General features: G+C 43.9%; 3 protein-coding genes across 4 annotated transcripts; 1 reads left to right on the top strand and 2 right to left on the bottom strand.

Annotated features, from left to right (window-relative positions):
- Positions 1 to 719: 719 nt before the first annotated feature.
- LOC137888622 (cytochrome c) lies at positions 720 to 4,475 on the bottom strand. The gene is made up of 3 exons (XM_068732041.1): positions 4,367 to 4,475; positions 2,312 to 2,486; positions 720 to 1,930 (listed from the first exon to the last, which is right to left on the bottom strand). Exons 2-3 carry the CDS (start codon positions 2,478 to 2,480, stop codon positions 1,785 to 1,787), a joined length of 315 nt encoding a protein of 104 aa, XP_068588142.1. The 5' UTR covers positions 2,481 to 2,486; positions 4,367 to 4,475; the 3' UTR covers positions 720 to 1,784.
- Positions 4,476 to 6,210: 1,735 nt separating this feature from the next.
- Positions 6,211 to 10,951, top strand: rbm45 (RNA binding motif protein 45). 2 transcript variants are annotated; one of them, XM_068732015.1, is made up of 11 exons: positions 6,211 to 6,542; positions 7,228 to 7,350; positions 7,754 to 7,880; positions 7,977 to 8,126; positions 8,254 to 8,433; positions 8,574 to 8,703; positions 9,308 to 9,401; positions 9,598 to 9,752; positions 9,852 to 9,927; positions 10,035 to 10,185; positions 10,514 to 10,951. In XM_068732015.1, exons 1-10 carry the CDS (start codon positions 6,258 to 6,260, stop codon positions 10,149 to 10,151), a joined length of 1,437 nt encoding a protein of 478 aa, XP_068588116.1. In that variant the 5' UTR covers positions 6,211 to 6,257; the 3' UTR covers positions 10,152 to 10,185; positions 10,514 to 10,951. The 2 variants fall into 2 exon arrangements, with proteins under 2 accessions (XP_068588116.1, XP_068588115.1); XM_068732014.1 differs by having other exon boundaries at positions 10,035 to 10,951.
- Positions 10,952 to 11,251: 300 nt separating this feature from the next.
- zc3h15 (zinc finger CCCH-type containing 15) lies at positions 11,252 to 16,976 on the bottom strand. The gene is given in 12 exon segments (XM_068732016.1): positions 11,252 to 12,185; positions 12,275 to 12,345; positions 12,347 to 12,408; positions 13,055 to 13,174; positions 13,253 to 13,318; positions 13,539 to 13,619; positions 14,207 to 14,392; positions 14,559 to 14,656; positions 14,759 to 14,911; positions 15,003 to 15,105; positions 15,350 to 15,445; positions 16,758 to 16,976. Coding segments are annotated over 12 exon segments (1,314 nt in total). The 5' UTR covers positions 16,833 to 16,976; the 3' UTR covers positions 11,252 to 11,982.
- Between the last annotated feature and the right edge of the window lie 5,016 nt (positions 16,977 to 21,992).

Genomic DNA, 21,992 nt, shown 5'->3' with positions numbered 1-21,992 from the left:
ACTGAGCTTTGATCGGGGGGGGGGGGGGGGGGGGGGGGGGCGTGAACTCAGCTGCCCTCAGATGGCTCAGTTTCCTAGAAAGAAGTCACGGGAAGCGAGAGATTATATAACATGTAACTCGCTCAGTGAATGACACAGGTGTGGCCCTCCAGAGGGTGACTGAAGTCCAACCCGTGTTGGACACGCAGGACAGACGTGCAGGACAGACGTGTAGTTGTAGCTCTACGATTCTCCAAACCGGAAACAATTAAGACTCCAGAGAGTTTTATCTTGTTTAAACAGTCAGTAGACGATCAGATCTGCTTCAAAGCACTCGCGTTTAAAATGCCAGACTCAGGAGATTAACACGCCTTTGTTTGTTTAAAGGAGACTTCATATAATGAATTTAATACGATTATTCAGCATATGTCATTTTCCAAACACCTGCAGAGAAATATGGTCTTCTTGTCTAAAGAGAATAAATGTTAAAAAAAAAATGGTTAATTATATTTGGGGGTTATTTACTATTTAATTCTTCAGTTTTCCCTGAAGTTCTTTCAGTTTATGTGTCTTTCCACAAAGTGACAAAAACATTTGTCCTCATTGTTCCCAAATAACAGCTTCAGTTAAACTTCAACAGCTATAGAGACAACTGGGAAAATAGTATTTGTAATATCAGCTTCTGAATTGTATTGTTTAACACCGTTAACATTTAAAAACAGGAGACGAGCAGTCGTGTGTATATCTCTGGACGTTTTTCTTTTTAATTTAGTCCTCATCCATCCCGTCCACAACCACACAACACAGCGTTATATACTATTGTTCATGTGCATACAGTGCTTTGCTGGTTACATTGACAGCAAGCAGCCCCGTCAAAACATTTCACAGATGTCAGATTACAGTAAAATAAGTTAAAACGAAACTCTCTCAGGCCTGTGAAACCAGGTAAATAACAAAATCTTCCTCCAACTCAGATAGTTGCTCTTTGTCGTACAGTAGCTCCGAACCAGAGGTCAGCTGATTTCACACCGGTGGTGGTTTTGAAGGCATTCATATACTGTATATATTTATACCAGACAATTAATAGCTTTAAGGAGGCACCTATCAGCAGTGTCACTCTATTTAAAGACAAAAAATAAAAATAAAACTTGTACCGGGTGTGATGTTAAAAACAGGAGCTCAGAGGGGCTGCTTCAGTAACACATCAGGCGCTGTTACGGGTCCTTGAACGCAACACGTTTTTTCAGCATTCATGGCAAGTGGTAGTTCCTGACCACTGAGGTAAGAGGACGGGCGAGAGAGAGTAGAAAAGTCACACCGTCACATCTTCTAAAGGTTAGAAACTCCAGTTGGCACGAAAGCTGGGAGTAGATTGAGAGTCGGCACCTTGTTGACCACCAAAGATCCAGATTTACACCCTGTTTCACTTTGATTTAGAGGACATTAGGTTACTTCTTTATTTATTTTAGTAATAAGTTTAAAAATGAAAATGAGGGAGTATAGCTCTGCAAGCAGGAAGTACCAGACATGTGTTGTCGTGGGAAAACAGAATGAGCGGCAGGTCAGGTGACATTTGAAATAATGGGCTTCGTTAGCACAGTAAAATAAAAACGGACAGTAGTTTTATGTTTGTTCATTTGAACTTAAAGTGACAGTAGCCACTTTTATAACCTTTAGACGACATAAATTAACCTCGCGTGCAAATGACTAAACATAAAACTGTATATTTAGCATGTGTAAGCCTACTGATAAAAAATAAAATAATAATAAATGTGACATTAAATATTCTGTATTTAATGACCACTTCATGATGTCGCCGATTTAAGGTAGGCAATGAGGTCCGTGCGCTCTCCCTTCTTTTTGATGCCGGCGAAGATCATTTTGGTTCCAGGAATGTACTTCTTGGGGTTCTCCAGGTACTCCATCAAGGTGCCCTCAGACCACACAATACCTGGGGAAAGACAGAGGATCGGGGATGAAAAAAAGAAAAACCCCCACTAAATCTGACCTGATAAGAGACGACGTATCAGTGGCCAAAGTTCCACCAAAAAGGTAATCATTAAAAAATTTTAATCTTTAAAGAAACTGCTGAAGTTACTGGTTATGACACAATTACCCTCAAGTATGCATGCTTCATGCTAATTGCATATCTAAGAAGTTCCAGTTATGTACCATTATTACACAGAATATTTAAAATATCTTAAAGTCAACTTGAGACAGTGACTCCCCCCCCCCCCCCCCCCCCCCCCCCCCCCCCCCCCCCCCCTTCACTTGATCTACATCCCAAAGTAGACGGGTATTCAGAGCCTCGCTTAAGCACCGGTGAACTGACCTTTGCTCTTGTTGGCGTCCGTGTACGAGAAGCCCTCGGCCTGCCCGGTCTTGCGTCCGAACAGACCCCAGAGGTTGGGGCCCACCTTGTGCTTACCCCCCTCCTCTACCGTGTGGCACTGAGCACACTTCTGGACAAAAGCCTTCTTTCCCTTAGCGATGTCTCCCATAGTCAGCTGCAGAAAACACAAAGAGAACAAGTCGGACGCATTGTCATAACGGTGTGATACATACTTAAACACTAATGTGTGACTTCAGATCTATAAATACTGTGGATCTACTAATCATAGCCCTAGTTATGGCAGGGAGCTCCCTCACTGCACAAGTCTGACCGGCGCCATCTTGCGAAGGTTGTTTAAGGTGACGACTTTTTTTTATTATTTTTTTTTATCTGCACCTGTAGCACCCTATTCCTCACGCTAACATGCGTGCAAACAAGTGATGACTTTCCTCTGCGCGCTGGCACCCTGCCGAGGTCACGACGGTGGAATGTGACGTGAAACGTGCACAGGAAACCGCTCCAAAACCAGCCCTCCGCTCCCGTTACATCACTGTAAATATAGCGCCTCGGCTCGGGTTGCATCACGAGAACAGATGCCAGTCCTGTGGAGTAAATACTGTTTGTTTTTAACAGTATCCCGCCATGACGCGCTACCTTTAACGTGTCGCGTCTGTGGAGAGGAGACCAACGTTACTGTACCGAAGCTAAAGTTGTGTTAACGACACGCGCCGACGTGACAGAAAACCGGTGTGATGCCAAAATGTGTTCCCTTGCATTTCTTGTCCATAAACCTGTGCACTCATTACTAGCAAATACACTTTCCATGAGCTCTATATAAATTTAAATACACTGTGCAATACTACAATTATTCTGTATGTATATATCATTTTAGTTATTGTGGATTATTTACTTTTTTTTTAACTTATTTAATAGTCTTTACTGTTTATTACTTATTTATAATACTTTTTTTTTTTTTTACTATGTCTCTTGTTTGCACTATGTGCGCGCGCGCGCGCACACACACACACACACACACACACACACACACACACACACACACACACACACACACACACACACCACCATGCTGCTGTAATCCTGTACATTTCCCCACTGCGGGACTAATAAAGGATTATTATATTTTTTTCTTAACCTCGACATCTGTACACAATCAGTAGACGCTTCCAATATACAGCTATTAGTACTGTTGTTACAAAATAAAGACTTAAATGTGACAGGAATAGACATTTATTCTAAGGAGGTGACTGTCCTCACGTGACCCGAGTTTACAGCAACGAGGCTGTCATGGTAGCTAACGTTACATGTCAGGACAGACACAGGTACATTAAGATCTGACGGTAAATTGCTAATTATATATTCTTATGGGGCCATAGGACACAGAAGACCTGATACATTATACCTTTTAGAAGTGAAAAAAGGAAACATATAATTAGCATAAATGCCCCAGCCTTTAGCGGCCTAGCATCCTTTTCTACCAAGGACACTAACTCAGACATACCACCAACGAGAAAGCAGCTTCCATGAGCAGAGCTGCTTATGTGGTATTAACGCACACATTGTATTCTACACCAGCGCACAAGCCCACTGTATTACGGTAACGCTAGCTTGACCTGTGGCTACAATGCTAGTAAGGTTAGCCTGGAGGATGTGTCAGGGTGTCAAGGATGCTTCAATGTCGACGTCCGAACATCCAGCGCAGTGTTAGCCTAACACTTTTAACCGACTCCGCGAGACATTAAGAACGAGCTTGAGTGTACACCTTTCGAATAATAACCAAATCTAACATTGAATTGTCGCATTACGCTTGAATAACAGGCTAAGGTGGATTTACCCGTTTGGTTAAACAGCGTAACTGAGCTATTCACCAACGTTAGCGCTAACGTTAGCAACGTTAACACTAAACTGTTAGGGCTCTTTTCTTCTTCTCTTGTATCCCTTCTGTTGTGTTTGAATTATACAATCTCAATGATGATATATGATGATGATGATGATGATATATGATATAACTGCTCAATAAAAAATGTGAATAATTACCTTTGTATTAAAATATGCGGGGTTAAAATCACTCCGGTTCAGGTATAGAAGCTGCTTCTTCTCTCGGTTGGTTTCTGGCGGACGTAAAGAAGGTCACTTCACTTTTAGAGGCACCGGCTTTTGACGTCATCATCCAAATCACGTGCCGCGGGCGTTTAGATCCTGACGTAGCCGTCTTCAATCCGGGCTGAGTTCCATTTCAACAAGTGAAGGTTTCCTTACTCGACTTCACATCTTTACATTGATTTGAAAATCGCTTTTGGGGACTTAAAGCTCAAAATACACACTGATAAATCAGTCCGTTTTTAAAATGTTAAATATGATGTTGCAGATGGGTCGCTATTCTCGTAGAAGACGAGACGAGGGACCAATAAGGATGCGATAAATGTAGTTTGGCACGCGTATGAGACTCTCGTCGCATTCCCCAGCTTCCTTTTTTGAGCAAAAGGCACCTGCTAGAGTAGCCTTATAAGGAGATCCATAGCCTAAAAATTAAAATGTAGTATGTAGGCCTACATTTATATACTGTCATTATGGACAGAGTGAAGTATCTATCTAAGTACATTTTTGCTATACATAACTTTTAGTTTGCCAATTATAATCGGGAATATGGGAAAATATCCTCATGTTTTGGTTCTCTATTAGATATAAAATGTGTTGGATATCAATGTTGCTGCTTTCAGATACTATTTAAGATATTCTAGGGTGGGTAAATTATATTAAATATGAATAGTCACTAATTAAGTCACATTAAATAACCTGTAACTAACTTTTTAAAAGCGAGAAAAGACATCTGAACTCGTCTATATCACAAGGACAATAATAATAGTGTAATAGTGAAGTAAACGTTTATACACACAGCCGACTTCACCAAGTTCTTCACAATGAAAGATGTAAGTGAGACGTGAAATAGGGAACAACATATGGGTAAGAAATACGATTTAATAAAACTAAAGGTGACCACTGTGTCCTCAAGGGTAAGAGTTGGAGTGAACACCTCAAATGCAACGTCACCTTTAGTGTACGAGCTGGTGTAAGAGTTCAGATTAGGTGGCAACCCAACACAAGCCTCTGACGCAATATCATCAGCTGACGACTGTTAAGTGTTTGACTCAATGACGTAATAGATAGATAGATCTATAGGTAGGTAGGTAGGTAGGTATGTAGGTAGGTAGGTAGGTAGGTAGGTAGATGGTTTGACCATAGTTTGTTACCACAATTTATTTTTGTTACTTACGATTTGCACCCGAGATTCTCGAATGATATCGCGAGAGTTCCAGCTGCAAGGTGAGTTATGAGCAGCATCCTTTAAGAGCAGAGAACAGGAGAGTGCTGTTACAACTCCCACACAGCAGGTGGCGATAAACGTGCATTCTCTTTTGCTATCAGCTCTACCGATAGCTTCAGAAATATGGGAATTTACACACACTACTTACACTTTGCCAAGACATGAGTAAACTAACTCATTAAGCGACTTGTGGTCAACACGTTTAAAGATTAAATCACATGATTGTTGTAACGTTACTTCCCATGCTGTGCCTTCAATACTCTACCTTCATCCTCCACATGCCGCTTTCTAAACCACATTTTTCAAACGGCGTCTACAGGCTCCAAATCGTCAAAACTTCAAGTCACCATTACCAAATAATCTTAATTTTCTGGGTGTTTTTTTTAAACTAATTATGTACGAATATAAATGTATGGCATAACTATATATATGGAATCACGAAATTGTTTTCTTTGGATCTCGGTCAGCCTAGTTTTAACGTTACTGCTTTTCATTTGTGATTTCCACGTTTCCGGAGGAAGTAGGAGGTTCCGAGGCGCACTTAAAGGCAGCACCAACGGCTACTTCCAGCCACACAGTTCAGCTAGAAAACAAAAAAGCAAGATGGAGGAGTTCCCCACAAACACCAACACGAAACAAACCGAAAACCTCGACGAACCGCCCAACAGTCGCCTTTTCGTGGTCACAAGTCGGTCCATAACCGAGGATGAGCTTCGGGAAAGTTTCTCCGTTTACGGTGACATCCACGGTGTCTGGGTCGTCAAAGACAAGCAGACAAAGGAGTCCAAAGGCATCGCTTATGTGAAATTCGCCAAGTCATCCCAGGCCTGCATGGCCATGGAGGACATGCACGGCAAAGTGCTGATGGAAGGAACTAAACCCGTCAAGGTAACGTTAACGGTTAGGTCTCGATATTCAACCGTTAAGATTGTGTCAGTTGAAACGGTTGACTCAACGTCTGGTCAGTAACGTAACACCAACAGTCGAAACGTTTTTTTATTTTTGTTTTAATCCGGGCATGGAAAACAAAATAGTTCAAACAAATATAAATAACATTTAAGGTAAAAGATACTCGTGTGTTATTTATTTTTCATGACTCAACTGCCAGCGTCTGTTTTGTGACGCATTTCTTTCGGTGAAACTGAATATTTGAGCAGTCAGACGAGCGATGGTTGGATTGTTAAAGTGGGCGTGGTTTGAGTTAAGCGCGAGGAAAACTTCCGGGTTTTTAACCAGACTCCAGAAAGTCATAAAATACACTAAACCTATATTTAATTTTCATATACTTGTATTTGTATTTTCTATTTATTATTATATATGTATTATTTTCTTGTATTTTCATATACTTGTATTTGTACATTTCCCAGAGAGTCATCTTTGCCATTGTCCATGAACAATACTTTTTTTGAGAAGTTTAAAAATTCAGTCGTACACATCAAGCCATACATCATACATGAGTAGTCACTCATTTTTATGGGTAATTGTACATATTGATTTGGTGCGGGAGGGTTTATTAGTTTTCGGTTGTCACCAGTCAGTTGTAACCGTGTTCTCTCTCTGGTTGGTTGTGTAGGTGTTCATCGCTCAGTCGCGCTCTTCAACGAGACACCGAGACGTCGAGGATGAGGAGTTGACCAGGATCTTCGTCATGATCCCCAAATCGTTCTCGGAGGAGGACCTCAAGGACACATTCAAAGTAACTTCTCCCGCTTCATCTTCATCTGCCTTCACCACTGCTCACGTGTCAAATAAGAATACAGGGAACATGTCGGGGAAATTGGATGGAGATTTGCACGTTTGATGTTTATTCCTATGGTTATTTAAACTGACGGACTTCATGTCTTTTTGTATCTCATTTCATCTTGATTTAAACAGTCTAACTTTGAATTTAAGGCTCTCTGAGATGGTAAAATAACCTAGGGTATTGTCTATAACTGCCATCTTGTGCCATCTCATGTGATTGAATAATGTGTCATCCGACATAACCAGTTTAGCAGGATGACTACAGATCTATTCATCCCTTCTCTCTCTCTTTCTCTTTCTCTTTCTCTCTCTGTCTCTCTGTCTCTCTGTCTCTGTCTCTGTCTCTGTGTCTTCAGGAGTACGGTGATATTGAGTATTGTGTGATCATCAAGAATAAGTCCACGGGGGAAAGTAAAGGCCTGGGCTACGTCAGGTACTACAAACCCTCCCAAGCTGCCGTCGCCATCGAGAACTGTGACAAAAGTAAGATGCGGTCCAAAAATAAATGAATTCATGTTACGCAGTCAACATGTCTCGTCTCTTGAGAGCTGTCATCGATGAGGACGGTGGTGTCGTTAGCTTACAGGGCCATCCTGGCTGAACCCCGCACCAAGGCGCCAGCAACAGAAGACTACTCCGGGGGAATGCCCAGAGGCGATTACTCCGGAGGAGGAGGAGGCGGAGGCGGCGGTGGTGTTGACTCCTCTAACCAGTATGCCTTCCCCATGGGTACGCAGCTGTTTGACATCTGTGTTCAGTATTTCTCTTAGTGTTCATCGGGGGTTAAGTTGTCAGTTCTGAGCCCGTGATCAACCCTGAAGTCTGTCCTGTTCCCGTTCCCGGTGTGCCTCTGCAGCTGACCCCGGTAACTACCCGGCCATGGACTACCGCTCCTCCACCAGCGGTGACTTCACGCGGTGCCTGATGATGTCGACCCGGGCCGCTCTGAGCCAGGAGCAGGTCTTCGCTCTCTTTGACATCATCCCCTGCATGGAGTACTGCGAGCTGCAGAGAGACGCTTATGGAATGAGCAAAGGTGAGCGATGAACACACAGTGTGGGCTTTACTCACCTGTCAGCTGTAATCCAAAAAGATCAAATTGGTTTCCTGTAGTTGTCTTCTAGCTACTGTTGTTCATTTTGATGACTCCAAACTTAAACTGGTCCTGTTCTTCAGGTCACGCTCTGATTCGCTACGCCAATCTTGGGTCTTCGGTTTATGCCAAGGAGAAGCTGAACGGCTTCGAATATCCGCCCGGCAACAGACTGTCAGTCAATTTTGTTGATGACGGAGACGACCGCAGCAGGTACACACACACACACACACACACACACACACACACACACACACACACACACACACACACACACACACACAGCATACACTTACTGTGTGTCTGCAGAATAGTCCAAAGTTAGAGGAGGAAAGCAGCAGAAATGCTCTTTAAAATTAATGTAGTCATTAAATAATTAGAACCAAAATGCCGCCGATGATTAACCGTAACCATGTAACCACCTGGTAACCTTCTCTCTGTTGTCACATATTCATTGGTGAATGACTGTTTCCCCTCTGGGGCACAGCTGTCTCTATAGAGTAAACAACTCGCTACGTAGCCTAAGAAGTAATCGTTGTTGGCGCCACACAGTGAGGCGTGGAGGAAAACGCCACGACAACCGCTGTGTTCACAAAATGTTGTTCAAGAAGCAGCCGGGACGGTGAGCTGGTCTGGGTTCAGGAAGACATCACTAAATACACTTCTGTACGGAGTAGTTGCTAGTTTGCGACGCGAATGTTGAGTAAAAGTACACCGAAAGGTTTAGAATGACCACAACGATGATGTATTTTGGTTACACACTAACAACTTAACCAGTGGAGGTGAGCTTGGATCAGACGGTGCTCTTGTTGTGTAGTCCTGTAGGTCGGATGGCGATGCAGTTTGTTGCCACTCAGATGATGTCCGCACCGTGGAACGGACCGTCCTCCAGCCAACCGATGAAGCCTCCTGTAAGTGCATGAAGTCGATGCCTGATTTACAAAGCTGTATCGGATAACGCTGCAATTTAATGATTAGTGTAATAAAAGTGTGTAATTGGGATAAGGATCATAAAGTGACCAGTTGGTTTTATACAGTGAGGTGTAGAGAGTATAAATGTTCACGCCGAGTCGCTCATCCTGCGTGTGTTTTGCGGACGTCCTCCAGAGTTTCCCCGTCTCCCCGATGCTCCGGATTCAGACCGACGTCAGCCTGCCGCCTCTGAAGAAGCTCGCTCCGCCCGACAGCAAGACCAAGGAGCGCTTGTTCGTCGTGTTCAGTCCGTCCCCGCTGCCCCCGGATGTGCTGGAGGACGTCTACTGGTAGGTCTCTCGTTCTCCTTCATCTTACTCATTTGTGCGATTTATGCTCCAGACGATCAGCACTAACCAACGATCGGGTCTCCCTCCGTCTCTCTGTAGTCGCTTTGGCTCCCTTATTGAGGTCCATTTGGTTCCTGGAAGGAAGGTTGGATACATGAAGTACGCAGAGAAACAGGTGAGACCATGAACTGTTGAAATGTAAGAATAGTCTTTGGATGAGAAGTGAAGATGGAGGGATGAATAGAGGCAGTCACACGTTCACCCCGGTCTCTCCTCTCTCAGTGTGCCGACGACGCCATGGCGGCGCTCCACGGTCAGATGGTCAACGGAGTGAAGATGAAGGTGATGCTGGCAGATCCTCCCAGAGAGGAATCCCACAAACGTCCTCGCAACTTCTAGGACCCACGTGAAGCCCCCCCACCCCAAACGACCGGTAAGTTCTCTGCTGACAGCTGAAGAATTGGGAACCAAAGTATTTCACTGTAAACGTATCCTTTTGGAACGCTACACATACACAGAGCAGAACACGGTATTACTCTAGTGTGTGTGTGTGTGTGTGTGTGTGTGTGTGTGTGTGTGTGTGTGTGTGTGTGTGTGTGTGTGTGTGTTACAGTGTTGTATGCTTCAGAGAGACACGATACATGAGCGTAATCCGTCTAGAGTTGTACACACACACACACACACACACACACCTGTGAACACCTGTTTCTGTTGACTTGTTTCTCTCCCTGTGAATAACACTGCAGCTTCTTGTTCCCTAGGCGACTGTTGTCATGACACAATGACACCTGACCCGACCCGACCGACCGATATTCGAGACCTTCTCCCGACCACTGACCCGACCTTTGACACCTGTCTGACCAGTGACCTTGCTAACAAACAGTAAACGAACTGCTAAAATGAGTCTCCGTCATGTGTTCATGTGTTCATGTGTAGTCTGAGGTAAGCTTCGTTGTGCTTATGCTTCTTTTGTTTTTATAAGTTCAGAAATCTCTCCAGTTGCATCTTAGTTCAGGTGGTTGGCAGCATTTTTTAACCCTGAACAGATTTAAGGTGGATCTAGATGTTGTTGTTCTCTCTGGTATACCCTGTCACCCCCCCCCCCCTCCCCCTCATGTTGAGCTTAGTTCAAAGGTGTTAATCAGACCAACTGTGAACTTTCTTTTGTATCCGTAAAAATAAAAATCATTTGAACATCATTCTATATATTTTTGTTTTACTTTGATTTCTTGTGTGCTTGTTTTGCAAAATAGTTTATTCTACAGTAGTGGTTGAAATAGTGCCGCGTTTCATCAGACTGGTACACGGATCACTAGGAGACTGGAAGGAGAGGACGTGTATCTGTTGGTGTCAGAGTGCAAAATATAAAATGAAGCTGTTGTACTTGAGAACTGTAACGGGTTGATCTGGTCGTGGTAATACCAGGAAAAGCTACTATGAGCGGTTAGATGTGTACATTTAAACCTGTAATGGTAGATTTCATCAAACCAGACACACACTGGATGTACAGTAATCTTTATTTCTTCAGGAGGCATCATGAGAACATTATTTACATTTCGGGGTTGGTAATGGGATCATTTGGTTTCCCTGCTGGGGCTTTATTATGGTCTGGTCAACATTAGAAGCTTAATCTGAATGATATTACCATAACAGTTTTGAAACTCTTTAGTTTTGGTATGAGAGCAGGTGAACAGATTCAGTTTCTTACAACAGAATCCCTCCTGTTCATTCTACACTGTATAACTTCAGTGCTCTCTCAAACATCCTGCATTGAAGTCCCACCGTACACGTGTACTGCTTTCATTCTAATGTCTCACTCTGCAAAAATCGCTATATTCACTATTAAACTGATTTCTTTTAGAAGTAACTTCACTTTCAGAACGGAAGCCGGCGAGAAGCGGACAGGTGGCCAAATTCTCTCTTTTTTTTTTTTTAATGGTAAATTCTGAAGAGCCACGACCGCGTCACCATGTGGAGCTGACCCCCCAAAAGATGGAGAAGAAGCCGAGGCCGTGGTGGGATGTGAGAGGAGGCGGTACGGAAAACAGAAGGCGTCAAGAGACGGGGCAGTGATGTCATGAGATAATCAGGCTTTTATTACTGGAGTCTCTGAAAGTTAAAATCATTCAAACGTCCGGTCTCTTTGTTGTTCAGCTCCATGCATCCTTCGGTCGGTCCCTTAGTCCCTTTGTCCTTTAGTCCGTCCTACCTCCCCCCCTCTCTCTCTCTCTCAGTCTTCCATCGCCAGTGTGTTGAGTTCCTCGTCGAGCTCCTCCAGATCTTCGCCCGTGAACAGGTTCTCATCCACTGGTACCTCCTCGTCCTCTTCCTCCTCTTCATCGTCGTCATCCTCTCCTCTGTCCCCCCCGCCTCCCTCTGCTCCCGGAAGCCCGTTGGCCTCGGCGCCACCGCAAGCTCCGTTCAGCTGCTCCTCTGTGGAGGAGCAGAGAGAGACATCTTTAATTATGCATGAGATGAACAAAACACCTGGCTGGTTGCAAATAGTCTTTTTAAAATCTTACCATTGTCTGTTACCGTCGGCCGAGTCTTATTCCTCGCGGTGAAGCGGTCCGTGGATGCTACGGTAATGCCTGTTGTCGACCTCTTGTGGAACAAAACGGGACAGGTCTATGTCCTGGAACTCTGTAGAACTGGCCTGAAATAAAACGTTGGAAATAAGGTTTAGAGGAGCGAGGAAACGCTGAGACGGTCGAATAAATAGTGTCCGTGCTATTTATCTATTTAATATATAATAACACTGAGTGTTAAGTAACGACTGTGTTGGTAAAACACAGTGACAAGGAGTCATTTGGCCCCAAAATGCAGCAGGTGAAGTCATGCTGGATGTTTAATAATTTGTATTAATAAGGTAACATCTGTAATGAGCTCTATAAGGATTTCTGCAGTGAGTCATTCATTCAAACAGGAAATGAACTCAGGGACAAAAGGCAAAGCTGTGTTCAATCAAGTTAAGATGAACGAAAGAGAAATGTTCCCTTGTTGCCTATAACCGGTTTCACAGCGAGAGCACAACAGGTGCAGACGATTAACAGGCTGATTATCTGCTGTGCGAACAGCACCAAACACTCTGCACCGCCTGTAAGGCAGCTCCTTAATAACTACTCATGGATGAGGTGAACATGTGGCCGAGTTTCTTCGTCTCACAGACGTGGAGATTGCGTTTCGCCCACGTGACCGAGAAGACGCCGGTGCAGGTTATTGTGCTGGGACGTCTCACTCGGAGCGCGAATCAAGAAGTCGTCATAGGAAGCCAGACTAAATAAGGACTCGACTCCCGTTACCTTTTCCTCCTCTTCTTCTTCGTCGTCTTCGCTGGCGTACTGAGCGTCTACGGCTACGGCTTCCTCGTCGTCCTCGTCGATCAAATCCGGTCGGAACTCGAACACCTCACGGCCGCTCACCTGCAGAGACACGAGATTCAGATTTAATCCTCAAGTCCGCTCGTGAAGTGACCACAGACGACTTGAACCCAGACTCACCACTAGCGATTTCCCCGCCTTAAAGTCAGCCTTCTTCCTCTCCATCTCCACCATGGCCTTTTCAATCTGTCAATCAAACGGCACACACACACACACACACACACACACACACACACACACACACACACACACACACACACACACACACACACACACACACACACACACACACACACACACACAGAGAGAGAGAGAGAGACGTTAAGAGAGACTTCAAATGAAACCGTCCTGGTGACGCCCGGACAGACTGATGTGAATGTGATGAACAGATTCAACTTGTTCCAACCTTCTCCTGCCTTTTCCTCTTCTTCCAAGCCAGGAAAGTCTCCAGAGTGATCCGAGTCACGTTGGCACCCAGAGCTGCTCGCTGCAGAGAGACAGAGAGGAGAGACAGACGTCAGGACGAGGAGAGACAGAGAGGAGAGACAGACAGAACAGACGTCAGGACGAGGAGAGACAGAGAGGAGAAAAAGACGTCAGGACGAGGAGAGACAGACAAAGAAAGAGAGACAGGACGAGGAGAGACAGACGTCAGGACGAGGAGACAGACAGAGAGGAGAGACAGACAGAGAGGACAGACAGACGTCAGGACGAGGAGAGTGAGACACGTCCAGGGTAACGTCGGTCACATGGAGTATTCACAGTTTTCGGGTCATTTATGTGTCGTGTTTGACGGACTGATCACCGTTCTTGTGCTCCTGGTCTGTTTTATTAAGCTCATCTTAAAATGGTTTCACTGTATTTTATTGTAGTAAAGCTCTTTGTAACGTTTTTTAAAGTTGCAACAGCAATAAAGTTGACCTACTTGCAAATTACGAGCAGTAATGTTGGTACAGCTAATGTCTGAATGCTAAGCTAACCACCGCTGGCTTGTTAACACATGTGATCTGATTGGTTCCCTCTTATTGACCCTCAACACTAACACTAGCTCCTAGCGCGCTCGTCCCTCCTCACCTCGTTTTCTATCAGCTCCTCCAGCGAGATCTTCTCCTCCTCCTTCTCCTCCTTCTTCTTGTCCTTCTTCAGCACAAAGCCGGGCGGCAGAGCGTGCCGGTACATGCAGACGTCGCCCCCCGATGGACACGACCAGAACCAGCCGTACTTGTTGTTCTCTATGGCGTCCAGGAAGTGCTTACACACCTGCAGGTGTTCCACAGAGAGGGCAGCGTTAGTGATATACGACTTTAGGTGTCCATTTTTAACAATCGGTCATACGATCAAATGATAATGCAGTTCCTCTCCATTCATCTTCCTCTTCCTCCATTGTTCCTTCCCCCCCCCCCCATCGTCATCAGAATAGACTTACAATTTGCGTTTTGGCTTTCTTCTTCTCCGCCTCTCCGTGCTTCTTGTTGATCACCTCCTCCAGCTTCTTCTCATCCCAGTTCTCCATAGTGTCTAAACCTGAAACCACAAATCATTTAAAACACACAAGGAGTGAGACCTAGTAAGCGACTCTCTGGAAGGAGACCAACACATTGAGAAGCCAGGTGACTAGACGCTGACCTTTGTCCAGCTCGTCGTCCCTCTTGTCCACGTAGAGGCTCCTCTTCTCACACTTCCTCTCCATCGACAAGTCATGGCTGAACTTGCACTTGTCCCCTTTGGTGCACTGGCCCTGCTTAAAGAAGGCACACAGCACCGACTTCGGATCGACGCCTGCAGGAAAACCAGAGGAAGATCGATTAGTATTTAAAATGTATAATAATAATGTATTAATGAGTTAAAGTTCATCGTGTCACGTCGTCACCTTTGGCGACTTTCTGAGCAGCGACTACGGGTTTAAACAGCTCGTTGAGTTCGTCCAGCTCCTTCTTCTTGTCAATCTTCTTATTGGCCTTATCTCCCTCGCCCTGACACACACACACACACACACACACACACACACACACACACACACACACACACACAGTAGATACATTTAAAAATGATCTCATCAATGTGACAGTTTCACAGCTGACATTTAAAATGATGTTGTCATCAGGAGGAAAGAGGTAGAGTGAGACACAGGGAAACGAGAGTTTGAGAGGGTCACAGATAAGAAGGGATGATGATGAAGAAGAAGAAGAAGAAGAAGAAGATGATTATCCTCCTGACCGGTCTGGTAGTTTGCGGTTTGACTTGCTGAGTAACGTTCTTGATGAACTTCTGCTGCTTCCCTCCTTTCTTGTTCTTCAAGCCAAATGTCTTGTCCTAGAAAATAAAAAAACAAAAATATTACAACTTTTAATATCATCCCCCGAAGCGATCGGTTCTTTTCCATTATTACAAAACCCACAAAATAGCAAAGGATGAAGAGGAACACGGCACAGAACTTAAACCGTGTCCACAAAGACAGCCTGCACCAGAACTCTAACGGTTGGTGTAGAGATGAAGTAAAGCAGCAACACGGACCGACAGAACACCACAGAACTCATCACTTCAAAGAGTCCAAACTAAAAAAGAAAACGCTTCTTCTTTTATCACATTGATACCGATCATTGTACTAAAGCGATTCATCGTTTACCCAACATCCTCTCACTTTGTGAAAGCTCCGTTGGTCAATCCTACACTATGGATATTCAGGTATTTTGTTCATAAAAAGATGGTATTTCTGGGAACAGTTGTCCACTGTAGTTTCTAAACAAACATGACTCAGAGGTGACCAGTGTGTTAGATTAACGTGTTGGTGGAGGTCTCAATAGTTCCTGGACAACAAAGGAGGTCTGTGGTCATAGAGACTGAGCCACACACACACACATACACACACACACACACACACACACACACACACAATACTTATTAATAACACAATCTGTTCATTTTTAATGGGGATTTATAGGAAATCAACTCTCCTCCTTTTAACCATCTGACCACAGATATAGCATCCAGCGCTCACTCACTCACACACACACACACACACACACACACTACCTGTAGTGTAATTAGACAGGTGATGAATAGACTTGTAGCACCTGAATTCTCCTAAAAAAAAAAAATCTAACTCAACGACACGTGACATTAACACGTAGCAGCAGCACATTCTGTGACTGTTAGAGCAGCTAAAAAGGCGGCTAACGCTGACAAGCCGGGTACGGAAACGCACAGATGTGACACTACTTTATAGTCAGAGCTGCGACATCGACTCTATCGACACTCACACGTGACAACACACGAATTTAGTTTTTAAAAAAGACAAACTTTTCACCGGTTTAAGCTCAAATGTGGCCCCTCGTCTGTGTCCTGTGAGGCCGAGCAGCAGCAGGCCCGTCGGACCGCACTACGACCCCCCCGCTCACGGAACGTTATATAAGTGGTACATATATAATACATATCTATATGTATATATAGATATATATTACATGGAGATTACCATACGTGTTGTGGGCGACTTAAATTAATCACAACCACCAATGAACAGTTAGAAAAACGCTGACAACTGTCAAGAGGCCGGTGTAACTTTAGCAGCTGCTTGCGTTAGCTTCGGTTAGCATGGTCAAGCTAACTCGTGTTATCTTTCCTTTACCTCAATTATCTTCTCCTTCTTCTTCTCCTGGGTCTTCTTACCGGCCGCCGGCTGGACGGGTTTCTTCGGAGGCATGTTGGCTCTCGAGTTGCAGCTGTGTTTCAAGACGCGACTGTCCGTGGGGTATTTATTTTAAACGGGGGTGTTTCGGCTCCACATTTACACCGGTTGATGCTAGCGCAGCACAGCAGCGGCGTCTCTAGGCCGACATGTGAGTGTGTTGATGTTCCGTGGCGTCATCACGCATCCGCGAGAGGCATGACGGGAACTGTAGTCCACAGGAGGGGGGGAACACGGACTCCATCCATGCAGCTAACCAAAACCTGCTATAGTAGAATAATAAGTAGAATAACACAAGTTATGTTGTTGATTTATATCATTTTATATATATATATATATAAATATATGTATATGTATATAAATATATGTATATACTGTTGGATAGCTTTATGCATCACGGCAATAATTAAGTTGTGTCTTTATCCATAATAATACGTCCTTATTTATTTACTGGTAATATCTTGTATTAGGAATCTGAATCTGCAAAGTAACTTTGAATAAAATGTATTTATCAAAATAAATGTACTGTCGTAAAAATGTGTTTTCCTCTGAAATTAATGAGTATAATGTTGCTGAAGTACCTTACAAATTACACCTAAGTACAGTGCTTGAGTACATATACGTCGTTACTTTCCTTAATAACTAAATAAAAAACCTTCCACTTGGAATAGGCACCAGAAATACCCTGATTAATACAGAATTTAGGTTTTATATCCACAGTACACATTTTTGTGTTGCTGCTTTTTATTCCATTGTGTGTTGATTTTGCTGCATTTTGTTCCCTTTTTAATCTGTAACCAGGTAACAGTGTAATCCAGTGTGCGTTTGAGATATAAATGTCTGACAGACAACACAAATACACCAATAATACTGTCATGTCTATGTATTTTGATTTTACAATATTTGTTGTGAACTCCTGCAGCGACTGGCGTACCGGGGCTTCACTCAGGTTTCCGCTGTCATTTTTATTGCAGTGTTAGTATTTCACCACCAGGTGTCAGTGTTGCAGTATCTGCCAGTTGAGGTGGGAAGTATATGACAAAGGTACTGACTAGTGTAGTGGTCAAGAAGTACTACCAAAAACCTCGTACATGTATTCTTAGAGAGCATACAGCATTGGTGTGGAAACGAGAAGAAGAAGACGACGTTTAGTCCGTAGAAACAACTGGCTTCTTTTTTTAGTGTTATGGAATTTTGACTGAGCAGATTTTCTCAATATGTTAGTTTTAAAGAAGCATTATGAGTATCTGATTACTGCAGAGCCACCCTCTTAAATTCCTTGAGATGCAGTCAGAAGTGGTAAGATGATAAAATGACTATGTTTCATAAAGATCGTACTTTGCGTTAACGAGTAACACTTTATTTATTTTTTTAATTCACCTGTAGCAATTAGAACTGATTGACCCCCGCAGCCCCCAAAAGATCAAGACAAGCAAAAAAATAAAAATAATTAAATAGTGGCTCCAGTGCAGAGAGGCAGAGGAAGTTGGAGATGACTGGATGAATTATTTAGGAGGAGTTTTCACACAAATACAAATATGTTGCAGGATCCTGTGTGGCAGAAACGTCATGTTCCAGAGTGAGAAAAGGGTGAAATGAATAGAAACCACGAGTGGTGTACAAATAATTGTCCTAAGCATAAAAAAAAAAAAGAAAAAAAAAAAGGTTGTTAATGAGCCACCATCTGGCCAGTGGTCATAAGACTGTTTTATTAGCATTTTGCCTCTATTTAACAGTCTGATTGTATAGGCTGCTGGTCAATTAAGACACCCCTGGTATGACTTTTACTGCCTGGATGAAACCGTAGACCTATCTGGAAACCTTGGCTGTGGAGGTCGTGTGGTCTCTGAGCTCAAAGGGCTTCGGTGGAGGGGGGGGGGGGGGGGGTAATTAGGGGAAAGCAAAAGAAGAAGAAGAAGAAGAAGAAGAGCAGCATCCCTTTGCAACGCCACGGCTGCAGAAGAAAACCCCCTTTTGTTACCAGGAGCGTGAGATGGTGTCATGGCTGCAGGGCGGGGAGCCAAACCAGCAGCGGCTCCTGATTCAAATTAAATTTCACTTAAGTTACTAATGTGATTTCATTTGGCACATTTGACATGTGTGGCCTTCATCCACATCCTGTCTCAGGCCACTGTTTAGGATCTGTGTGTGTGTGTGTGTGTGTGTGTGTGTGTGTGTGTGTGTGTCGTACAGCAGAGGCGTAGTCACGAGCCAAAATGGGTCACATGCTCGCTGCTCCTTTTGGGCTCTCGTTTGCTCTCGTGTGTTTTAATGAGCCCCGGTTTTCTTTTTCTTTTTTTTCTTTTTTTTCGAGGGTAAGGGACAACATCTACTCACTTTGGGTGCCCACATAATGACGGTACTAGTAGAGCGCTTTAATGAGTCCCAGAGTGAGACAACAAATTTATTCTTGCAGCATCCGCGGCCGCCAAACGTGTCAACCGAGCCACGCGTTAGCGTCCTCTCTGCTCGCGTGCTCTGATGCGACTTCGTGTAATTTCAATCGCATGTGAAAATATGTATTTGTGACACGTTTTGGTCATGCAGGGCGCCCCTTTACACCAGCTGGCGAATGAATGCCTGCATCTATGATGACCTGCATTGACACAACTCTTGAGTGCATGGCTAAAGGCTAGATTTAGCCATGCACTTGACAACAGAGGTGGGCTTTATTGCCTCGAGCAAACTTTCTCTGTCCTACACACCTCCTCTCCCTGTTCCTGTAAGGATCTGTGTGTGTGCAGGTGTGTGTGTGTGTGTGTGCAGGTGTGTGTGTGTGTGTGTGTGTGTAGGTGTCTGTGTGTGTGAGAGAGCAGTCTAATAAATCACTATATCTGCTACAAGACCATTTTTCTCCATAACCGCCTTCTTCATATTCATACAAACATCGATCTTTTTCTGCAAAGGGCATGCATGTCATGTACACACACACACACACACACACACACACACACACACACACATGTGCACAAACACCAGCACACACATGACTGCACATGGAATCCACTGACTGCCTGCAGATGGAGAGAAAACATCTCCCGCCTAATTAGGAGAGCACAGCAGTTGATCTTCCTGTGGCATCTGAGAAAACTTGACACAGCGCAACCTATCCCAGCCCCAATTTTTTATTTTCATTTTTTTTCCGAGGCAAATAATCGAAAGCGTCCCGGCTCGACGTCCTCCTGCTTCCAAGGACGCCTCGTCCGCACCGCCGACCGCTGAGCAGGTCATCGTCCGTCAGCCGCTCCCCCATCGAGGCGCTGCACGACACTGTGGGGCTGGGAAAAGAAAAAAAAAAAGGGCGGGAAAAGATTGGCTCCATCCAGGCCCACCCGGGCAACTATACCTGCAACAAAAAAAAAAAAGAAAATGATGTGATGCTGCGTAAAGACCCAGACCTCCCATCACCTCACCGCCTGTCTCCAGGCCCACCGCTGAGATCTCATCAGCCTGCGATGCTCCTCGCAATCCAGCAGTTATTTTGTGCCGTCTGTGAATCCCGCTCTCTCTGAAATGACTCGTCTGCATTTACTTTAGAGGGTTTCTACTACATTCACCACAATGACTTCCACGGCCCCAAGAGAGCCGGCGTGAACCTGTTTTATTTAGCTTTGTTGTGTGTTTTTTTTTATGTTCAGGTAATGAGTGTAGTGATACTGACAGCGAGAGAGAGAGAGAGAGAGAGAGAGAGAGAGAGAGAGAGAGAGAGAGAGAGAGAGAGAGAGAGCGAGCACGCTTTTTTTTCATCCTAGAAGAGGGAGAATCGTATCCTTTTTACTGATAACGCATCTTGTCTGCTGGATGCATTGTTCTCTCGGCTCCCTCGGGGCCACTGGAGGTGGAGAGATTGCGGTGTATCCCGCCTGTCTTGGTGGATTCCTCTCTCCCTCGCGTGACGGTTGAATGTGCAGAATGAAGTTTTGAAAGGAGCGCTTTGCTCGATAATCCTGAGGGACTGACACCGAAACAGGATGTTTAGCCCACTGTTGATGTTTGGATAACTGACAGATCTTGTGCTGCATTTGTAGTCTTTTTATATATATATATATATAAATATATATATATATATATATATATATATATATATATATATATATATATATAAATATATATATATATATATATATATAAATATATATATATATATATATATATATCATAGCTGCAGTGTAAATATCTCATATATATATATATATATCCACACTTATCCAGAGAAACAGAGCAACAAACAATACGACTTCAACTTGCTATTTTTAAAGCGTGTTAAAGTGTTTTCAGGAGGATTTCTGCTTTAACAAGCGGCCCCATTATTCACTTACTGCAGGAAGAAATGTCTAGACTCCCTCTCACAACTGAATTGAGCTGTTTGTAAACCTTATTACTGTCATTCATATGTCACCAATTCATTTTGGTGGATGCACTGGCAGCACTGATGTGTCTTTTTTTTTTTTTTTTTTACTCTAGTATATTCAGCGATTGACTCCCTGCAGGTTGTTTGTTTTATCCGCATAAAACCGCTGGTTGTTTTATTATGATTTTACTACTTTTATATTCCTGCTACGCCGTTTTTATTGTGTTTCTATTTCATTATTTTATTGTTAAACTCCATCTGCGATCCATATTCATCTCGTGGGACAATAAAGATTGAATTGAACTGCACACAGTCACTCAGGGAGGAATGAGTGGCGACGGTACAGATAACTGGAGACGATGGGAGCGTTGATGAGGAAGGTCATAACACCAGAGTTGTAAGGAAAACAATCTCACTCCAAGGTTTCGGTTTAGTAACTTCCGGGCTTTTTGAACGCATCATATTATCTTGAATAAACAATGAGGAGTCCTTGAAGAGCTCAGGAAAAAGTGGAAATTTGAATCTGCAATTCATCAAACTACATCTGCTGATGAAGATCATGTAATATGACACACACACACACACACACACACACACACACACACACACACACACACACACACGTGTGAGGGTTTGTGTGCTGAACTGAAATGCACTAGAAATCATGTCCTCATGGTCCAAACTTTTCTCAGTTGGAATAACAGCCAATCAGAGCTTAGTAGGCGGGGCCTATAGAACAGGGACAACGGCCAAATCCCAACATCCTCCCTAAACCCTGAACCCTAACCCTGAACCCTAAACCCTGAACCCTGAACCCTGAACCC

Source organism: Cebidichthys violaceus, unplaced genomic scaffold (assembly GCF_023349555.1).
Source record: "Cebidichthys violaceus isolate CVI_PGR_0920_01 unplaced genomic scaffold, fCebVio1.0.p SCAF_56, whole genome shotgun sequence".
NCBI lineage: Eukaryota > Metazoa > Chordata > Actinopteri > Perciformes > Stichaeidae > Cebidichthys > Cebidichthys violaceus.
This window is presented reverse-complemented; position numbering and strand designations above follow the sequence as displayed.